Source organism: Coffea eugenioides, unplaced genomic scaffold, assembly GCF_003713205.1.
Source record: "Coffea eugenioides isolate CCC68of unplaced genomic scaffold, Ceug_1.0 ScVebR1_193;HRSCAF=783, whole genome shotgun sequence".
Lineage (NCBI taxonomy): Eukaryota > Viridiplantae > Streptophyta > Magnoliopsida > Gentianales > Rubiaceae > Coffea > Coffea eugenioides.
In genome coordinates, this window is record NW_020862380.1 from 35644 (window position 1) to 45195 (window position 9552).

The 9552-nt window shown below is 36.1% G+C and overlaps 2 protein-coding genes across 2 annotated transcripts; one reads left to right on the forward strand and one right to left on the reverse strand.

Annotated features, from left to right (window-relative positions):
- Positions 1–2011: 2011 nt before the first annotated feature.
- Positions 2012–3010, reverse strand: LOC113756069. The gene has a single exon (XM_027299868.1). It carries the CDS (start codon positions 3008–3010, stop codon positions 2012–2014), a length of 999 nt encoding a protein of 332 aa, XP_027155669.1.
- Positions 3011–4953: 1943 nt separating this feature from the next.
- Positions 4954–8542, forward strand: LOC113756070 (disease resistance protein At4g27190-like). Its single transcript, XM_027299869.1, has 5 exons — positions 4954–6104; positions 6185–7093; positions 7211–7835; positions 8227–8382; positions 8486–8542. Exons 1-5 carry the CDS (start codon positions 4954–4956, stop codon positions 8540–8542), a joined length of 2898 nt encoding a protein of 965 aa, XP_027155670.1.
- The last annotated feature ends 1010 nt before the right edge of the window (positions 8543–9552 follow it).

Below are 9552 nucleotides of genomic sequence, written 5' to 3' on the forward strand. Positions count from 1 at the left end.
ATTTTAATGGCCATTATGTTTAAATGAAGAATGTCTAATCAAATTGATCCCCAAATTTAGGTTTTAAATGCGTGTCTGTTTGTGCGTATATGTATATACATGTATATGGAAACATTTAAATTAGTAGGTTTCTAACAAAGCATACAATTAAACTTCATTAAAAATAGGTAAAGTTGATCAAATGAATAGTTAGTTATCTACCTCAACAGATTCATGTTCATCATACTTAAAAATCTAGTTATTCATATGGGTGCATAACATAATAATAATAGCTAAAATCGACATACTTTCAGTGACAGAGCTAAGAAATGTTCTTAGTGGGGGCAAAATTTATAAAACTATTTGCTTAAAGGATAATTTCTTTTTTTTTTTTAATCTCTTACATTTCCTTCATTTATTAATTTTCAAGTCCAATTGTGTATACCATTTTGGGTTGATTTTCAGGTTATCCAACAATCTTTTTTTTCACTTTTTACTCATCCCAATTTTATTTTATAGGGTTAACTGTAGAATGCAAGAAAAGTAGACCTATGTACAACTTACAAGATGACAAACAGTTTATATTTAACTTGCAATTTGGAAAAATTATATTGGAATTGGACACTTTATATTTTTCATGAATGTTCCTATTATTTTTTGTTTGTCTTCTTAGAAATATATACCTGTGTACACAAACCTTTATTCTAAGTAATTTTTTTTCAATTAATAAAATAAAATTACCAGAATGCATGAAAAAGTAGAAACAAGAAAATAATGTAGCTTAGTTTATAAATGGTTCGAATAAAACTCACTGCAAATGGTATAGACCTTATGGTTATTAATGGTCTAACATTGCCAATGTCCTGGTGATTGCAAATAGTTGAATTTATCAATATGATTTTGAAATTTGCACAAGTTTATACCGTACTAGACAAAGGGTCATGGCGGAGGCAGGGGGCATCTACTTGATTGATGAGACATAAGACGATCTTTTGAGAAGTGAGGAAATGGTTACAAGCCATAGTTGTGGTGAGGTTTACTTCACTTTGGCTTGTGTTTGAGTAAGATTCTAGATTGTCTTATACAAAGAAAAATTTCACTCTTTTGATTGTTTGTAATACATAAGTGCAGATGTCTATATTGAGGTCAGGATGAAGATGTTAATTGCAATATAAGTACAGATTTCTACTAACAGAGTTATCGCAACAATTTAGCTCTTTTCTTAAAATTAAAGTTCAGAACAATTAGGAGATCTTTTTTTTGATGATCTTAAGCTTTAGACCAAGGAGCTCCCCTATAGCCAGTATTTTATGGATTTGGATGTATAAAGTAGATGGGAGTCCTTAAACATTAGCTCGGATACGAGACACGTAATGGACACCCGTTAAGAACGATTTCATAGATTGGTTTTTTTGAAATAGTATAGCTAATTTTAATAAAGTGACTAAATGTAGTGAGTGGATTAAATGTGACCATGTGTTTTAATATAATAAGTTAGGTGTAATTTAGGTGTGTTAATGAGCGTAAATTAGACACCCCTTAGAAAAATTCTTTAAACATTACCAATTGTATCTGGCATCGTTTCTGCAATATGCCCGCTTAGACTAAAAGAAGAAGGATTTGAAAGGAAAGTTTTTCATAAATTTTTTTGAGAGATCAATTTTCCAGGCTTAATCTTCACATTAGGATTTCTAAATTCGAGGGCTACAATGGTTTTGCATGTAATGTCCCTAATGAAATTATTCAATTATTTCCCCGTTTCATATTAAGTCCTTCCTTTTATTTTAAATCTAAGACTCCTAATTTTGATGTCCCGAATGATTTTTTACTTTTCTTTACTTTTCTAGTAAGAGCTCCCAAGTTTCTTGAACTTTCATATTCATCATGATTTCATTAAAACTAAAATTATCATGAACAAATAATAATTTACTCGTAAGATTTTTTTTTTTTTTCAAAACGCTAGTACTCTTGTATTGATCAACAAAAATGTTTACACATCGAGCAAAGGCCCGAAAAGCTATACACAACGTGTTCAAGAACACGGAGGAACAAGGAATTCCTCATCCAACAAAATGCCTTGGGCATAAGAACTAACACTGTTACAATCTATGTTATCATCATCATTGTCTAAACAAAATGAGCACATTCGAAACAGTGATTTTAAGCTAAGGATATCCTCAATCAGTGTTGTCATTCTGCAGTCCGAAGCTTTACCAAGCTTGAGTAGCTTCAGCAGTCCTTTGTTACGAATATGTACTGAGATGGTACTCCATTGTCTGTCCAAAGCTTTGCATAAAGTTAGCTTGATTGCTGTAGCCTCATCAATAATGTGGTCACCCGAGCTTCTGTCTTTTAAGGCCCATACTTCCTGTGCCTCATTTGGTACTCTGCGCACAGAAACTCCAATACCCAGTACTGCATTTCTCTTAGAGGTTTTGATTGCCACTCTCAGATTTACCCCTTCGTGGCTATCTGGTGCAACACTGTCCACTTCCACTGGTACCGCTGTTTCTGTTGTGCTCTGAGGCTCCTTCTTCGAATCTAACTCCACAATCTCCAGCCACTCCATGTGTGCTTTTTGAATAACACTGCACGGATTATAGCCTGCCTGGTTCTCGAACTCCCTTTTGTTCCTATCCTTCCAAATTTGCCAAAGTATATTAGCTGTGAGCCCCATATGGTTTCTTCCATCTTGTCTATTCTTCGCCTCTGTGATCCTACTCCACCATCTGTGGAAGTTTCCTATCTGATCATCAGCCCCCTCCCAAGTTATTGGAGCTATTTTCCAGATGGCTTTTGCTATGGGACATTGCAGAAGAGAATGTTCAATTGTTTCCGGTTCTTCTCCACAACCTTTACAAACTGGATCACCTTCTCCAGTTCGCTTGAAAATTGCCTCTCTGACTGGGATAGCACCCCTGATACATTTCCATACGAACAATTTAATTTTGTGTTTGATATTAAGCCTCCATAATGCATTCCATATCTGTTTACGTTGGTTACTGCCTGCCTCCATGCTCGTACCAGCCATTTCCTTAGAATTTTTACTGCCTAAGCTCTCTATCATAAACCTCTTATAGCCAGACCTCACCGTGTATTCTCCTCCTTCATTTTATCCCCAATAATGTGAGTCTTCTCTCCCCCCTAGGCTGACTGGGATACTGAGAATCCTCATAGCATCCGACTTATTGAAAAGTCTGAAAACCGGGTTGGAGTTCCATCTTTTGTTAGTGATGAGCTGCTGAACTGTTTCAAACTTACAATTTTGTGGCTTAGTTGTTGATGGCTTGCCATTTGGGGCCTGTGGAATCCACTTATGTTCCCATATCTTTGTGCTAACCCCATTCCCTATTCTCCTCAGTACCCCTTCTTCCAACACATCTCTCACACTCATCAATCCCTTCCAGAACCACGAGGCAGTGCCTTGTACTTTACATGTGAAAATGGACTCCTTGCTGAAGTATTTGGCTTTCAAGACTCTACTCACAAGTAGATTTGGTTTGGTGATAAACCTCCAAATAAGACTTGAAACATTTTAAAGTTATCTTGAAATCAAGCGGGAAGAAAAAAGTAAATGAAGATTTGGAGACTTTTTGGCGGCTGGAGTTTAAAAATCCTCCTGTTTATTCAACTAGCCTTTTGAGATGTCATATCATATACATGCAATTTTAATAGAGACTAACATATTTGAAACAAAATTAACAGGAAAAATCGTAAGGAACGTCCCTCACATTTTACAAATTGACTTTTTTTCATCTCTCACTTCTAAAAGTGTAATTTTACATTCTTTATAAATTCACATTGGTTAGGTTTGGCTTCTACCTAGGTTTTCGACTAATTTTTGGCTGGAATCCACCACATGTCTTACACGTGATTATTTTTAGGGGCAAAATTGTCAAATCAAATTTCATATAATTTGAATTTTTCGTCCCTCACATTTTACAAAATGAATTTTTTTGTACCTCACATCTCAAAAACTGAATTTTTCCATCCCTCACATTTCACAAAATCAATTTTTCACCTCTAATTGATCATGTGTACGAATAGTTTCTTTTTTTTTTTAAACCCATGTGTATATCTATTTGATTTCACCCAAAAAATACGAGTAACATGTAATATATTTGTATTTGATTTCATCTACAACTACAATTAACTTATTCAAGTGAAATTAAATAGAGATATATTACATGCTATTTGTACTGTTCAGGTAAAATCAAATAGACATATATATAAGTTTTCAAAAATAAGAAAAGACTATTGCACACATGATCGATGAGGGATCAAAATTTTCATTTTGCAAAATGTGAGGGATGAAAAAATTTATTTTGTGAAATATAAGGGACGAAAAAATTTATTTTATGAAATATGAGGGGCTATGGATCAGATTATATGAAATATGTTTGACAATTTTATCCCTCAAAAATGATCATGTGCAAGGCACGTAATAGATTCCAACCAAAAATTAGTTGAACACTTAGATAAGGACCAAATTTGACCAATGTGAATTTGTAAAGGACGTAAAATTACACTTTTAAAAGTAAAGGATGAAAAAAGTTATTTTACAAAATGTGAGGGATATTTTGAACGATTTTCCCAAATTAACATTTTCCCTTGCATTTATACAATATTTTGTTAGCAGGTGAACGTATTGAAATTTTATATTTTCTTCATAACATTAGTCTGAGATGAATACAAAATAAGGTATGCATAACATTTTTCTGGTGAGAGCAATCTAAATGTTACTAATATTCTTCCCTTTTTATGTAACCAAAATATTTCTGTGAACTTAGTCTAATGGCCTAGAATTTCTTTCTCTATCCTGAATCTTTACATTCTTCACTCTTTAAGTATTTAGTCTTTCCTCATTCAATTGTTACATGGTTTATATTTATATCTCACATATTTAATTAGATCTCTATATCTCTATTTTCTAAAAACATAACGGACATTAATTTGAACAGAAATATTGGAATAATGGCGATCAATGATTGTGCTCTTACCATTGCAGGCGCAATGGCAGCAAATTGTGTCGATCCAGTTCTGCACCAATGTCAGTATTTGTTTCGCTACAGAAGCAACGTTCTAACTCTGAGGGATGAGATGAAAAAACTTGAACTAAAGAAAGCTGATGTGCAACAATTAGTTGATGCAGCAATTAACAATGGTAAATCAATTAAACCAAATGTCATTGACTGGCTAAAACAAGTTGACGATCTAAAGAAAGAGGCAGACGCCATTTTTAGGCATATGGAAAATGTCAAGATGAATTGCCTTAATGTCAGGCTTCCAAATTTGAAGTCACATTATTTGCTAGGCCGAGATGCTGACAAAAGAAAAAATGCTGCTCAAAAACTTCTGAGCGAGGGGCAATTTGATGAAGTTGGATACACTGCTCCATTAGAGAAAATGTCTTTTAGTGAATCAACCCTACTCTTAGAGGAAGGACTAGCTACTCTGATGTCAACAAAGAAGGAAGTGATGAGAGTTCTAGAGCAGGACAAAACAAATCTTATTGTGATTTGTGGTATGGCTGGTGTTGGCAAGACTACCTTGGTGAACCAAATTGCAGACCAAGTTAAGTATGGAAAATTATTTTATAAGGTGGCCATGTTAACTATGTCTAAAAATCCAAGCATGAGAAATGCTCAAAATCAGCTTGCTGAGCAGTTAGGGGTGCAAATTCCAGCACATATTGATGGTGCCAGATTTGGACAAACAATATATAATAAACTAAGTGGGAGAGTTCTTGTTATATTGGATGAGATTTGGAAAGAAGTTGACTTCAAGAGTCTTGGGATTCCTGTTAGCGAGAAGATAAAAGTTATAGTGACATCTCAGTCCCCCTGTGTTTGCAGGAACATGGGAGCTAAAATTGTTGGGGTTAATGCCTTGCCTGAGGAAGAAGCATGTTATCTTTTTAAAGCGGTTGCAGGAATTTCTGATGATTCTGTTTTGAGTGATGTTGCAAAACAGTTTGCAGAGGAATGCAAAGGTATACCTCTCGCGCTTGTTGTTGTCGCCAGGGGATTAAGGACTAACTGTAAAACACTAAAATCCTGGGAACTGGCCCTTGGACAGCTGCAAAAATACACATTCAGAGAATTCGAAGGAGAAAAAGATTTGGTGTATTCAATAGTTGAGTGGAGCTATGACAATTTGGAGAGTGTCGGGGCTGAGTCACTGGCTCACTGCTTTTGCTTTGCAGTTTGTTTCCAGAAGATTATAGCATTCCAGTTGAATGTTTGGTCAGGTACGGCAAAGGGCTAGATTTGTTCAACGAGAGAGACACGTTAGGTGATGTAAGAAGCAGAGTAGACGTGCTTGTTAATGACCTCAGGAATTACCATTTGTTGCTGGATGATAGTGAAAGAGAAGACCATGTAAAATTGCATGATGTCGTGCGAGAAACTTGCTTGAAAATTGCATCAAAAGGCGAGCATGTATTTTTGGTAGGGAATGCTAGAGAGGAAGAAAGGCACCAACTACCGGATTCATTTGGTCCTTACACGGCTATTTCACTAACATTAGAAGGTTCCATTAGACTATTTCCATTTGGCGAGGAATGTCCAAGGCTTAAGCTATTGCGTTTGGTATTCCAATCAGGCAAAGTGAACCTATCAAAAGATGCTTTCGAAGGAATGGAAGATCTCAGGGTCATGGAGTTAAACAATTCACACGCAGAATTTTCGCTATCATGGCCAGGCCAAATGTTAACGAGCCTTCGGACATTGTGCCTGGATTATTGTGTATTGGAGACTGGAACGTCATCAATGCTTGGATATATGATGCAATTGGAAATGTTGAGCTTCTTTAAATCCAGACTTCAAGATGATCAGTTTCCAGTAGAGATTGCTCGGTTGAGTAATTTAAAGTCGTTGGATTTGAGGGTCGAACGAAGTCAGCAGCCGTTGCCTCTTGGTATCCTGTCAAGCTTGAAGAAACTAGAAGAATTGTATATGGGATCTCCTCACCATTTGCGGCTGGGGAGAGACAAAGAAGAAGAAAGAGGATGCCTTGAAGAGATAGCATCACTCTCTTGCCTTGAGTGTCTCCAAATTCATGTCTATGACCTTAACCTCCTATTTCAGTTATTGCACCAACTTCCTATTCAGAGGTTGTTAAGATTTCACATTGTAGGAGCTAATTATTAAATTAACCGGAGAGATATTACTAGAGAGTATCAATTTCGGAACAGTTTCGAACTTAATTACTATCGGTATCATAAGAGGAGGTTTGTATTTAAACAAGCATTGGATCCTATAGTTAGCAGCATTGTTAAGAGAGCAGAGAATCTCACTTTTGAGGGCGTGCCCTGCTTGAGGAATCTGGTGAGAGACTTGGATGAAGATGGATTTGTCAACCTGAGAAGGCTTAAATTAGACCATGAGGTACACCAATGCCTTATTGAATCCACCACCAATTTAGTTGCTCGACAGGTTTTTGAAAATTTGGTGTTCATGGAATTAGATCATGTGAATTTGGAAGAAATATGTCGTGGGAATCTTCCACCTCGGTGCTTCAGTCAACTTCGGGAGATGAAACTTAAGTACACAAATATTAAGCATTTGTGGAAGGGGCCAATTGAACCTCCGTCACTTTGCAGCCTCAGAATTGTTGAGCTAAGATACTGCCATCGAATTGTAACTCTCTTCTCACAATCAACGCTGAAATGTCTAGTGAAACTCCAAAAGCTAGTAGTTCATCAGTGTACAAACTTGGAAAGCATTGTCATGAGGGAAGAAAGTGTGAACGAGGAAGTGCTTGAGCTACCCCTACTCGAAACTTTAGTGATGCAAGAATCAGGCTGCTTGTGTTTTGACTCCAAACGTGAAACAGCCAGAGCTTTTCTCAACCAGGTCACTCTCTCTCTCTGTTTCTTTGTCTCTCTTTCTGATATACTTCCTTTGTGTCAAAGAAGTATTTGACCATAATGAGCTCACTGAAGAAGCAATTTATTTTTCCCAAAAACTGTTAATTAAATATTCAAAATTGTTTCAGTGGTCATATTCTAGTCCTTGAATGAGTTTGCCAAAAAAAAAATTTTGTTTTTTATTTAATCTTTTAGCGCAAGTAAAAACCAAATGGTGATGAATGAAATTTTGACAATGACAAATTTTGATAGCAAGGATTAATGCTATGATTGATAAAAGATACCTTTCCTCCAGGTCATTGACCGGGCATACATAAACATACATACATATGTGCGAAGATACATGTTTGTATTACATAAGTAACTAAATTTTCCAGGTTTCGCTGCCTCGCCTGGAAGGACTACAGATTAAAACTTATAGGCATCGCCCCAAAGAGTTAGTGGGAGATGGAATGCATAGCGGGTATCTTGAGAACTTGAAGTATTTGCAGATCACCGATAGCTGTATCGGATGCATTGCCAAAGCTGATGGGGTGACAATATTACAAAATCTGCAGAAACTTGTGGTTAACAGTCACGGGATGCAATTACTTTTTGAGTTTGAGGGGCTGAAAGTTCCTGTGCTAACAAAAACAGAACTCGAAATTCTTCCCAAACTGGAGTCATTGGAATTACAACAATCCTCAGGATTAACCCACATTTGGAGGAATTTTCCAAGAGGGGTTCGAGTATTCCAAAACTTAAGAAAGCTTATAGTATGGGAGTGCAAATTACTAAAGTTTTTGTTTGATCCTCCTTGTGTGGCGAATATGCTTGTGAGCCTTGAGGCGCTTGAAATTAGTGATTGCTTGGAAATGTATGGAGTTATTGGTGGGGAATTAGGAGAAGATCAGATCAGTCAGGAAGATGATGCTCAGCAACAAGATATCGTTGGAAAACATAGAGAGAGCTCTGCATTGGAAAGAAGCAACAAGCTGGAATTTGTGTTTCCCAAACTGAGCTCTTTAATTTTGATAGGCCTCCCAAATCTTTTGAGTTTCGCTGGTAGTCGCCGCGAGGAATGTGAACTCAAATTTCCCTGTCTAACACATCTGAAAATACTGCTGTGCCGGCAGTTGAAGCAATTGTGTCCAGGAAAGCTGGATGCACCAAATCTTGAGAAAGTTGAAGTGGTCGAGAATGCCATTCCTGTGGATTTAAAGGTACATTAATACATATCCCAATTCTAATTTACCATTTTAATTTTGTCCGATCACTCCACTATCCTTCAGTTTCCCTAGCTGAGAGTTGAGTATTTACGCTTTTCTTTAACTATTTTTGAGTATATATTTCACAGGATAGAAAGTTCATCTTTTTGAGGGACTCAGCGGCCTCTGATTTCTACCGAAGGAAGAAATGGGAGTTGTCGTGATGTTAAGGTGCACACTTGTCATGGACTTGCATGCACTCTCTCCTTTTCTGTTTATTTTAGTTCGATCTCATGCATCTTTCATTCATATTATTTATTTATTATGTTTATTTTTTATTTATTTCAATGTACATTTATATATATTTTTTGACCTATATGAATGGATCAATCATATACTTACATGATAATTGAATTTGGTTTGACTTGTGTTCAAATGATTAGGACCCTAAACAGTTTTTTTTTACCTAATATACATACTTAAATATACTCACTTTTGGTGAACTTTAATTTGATT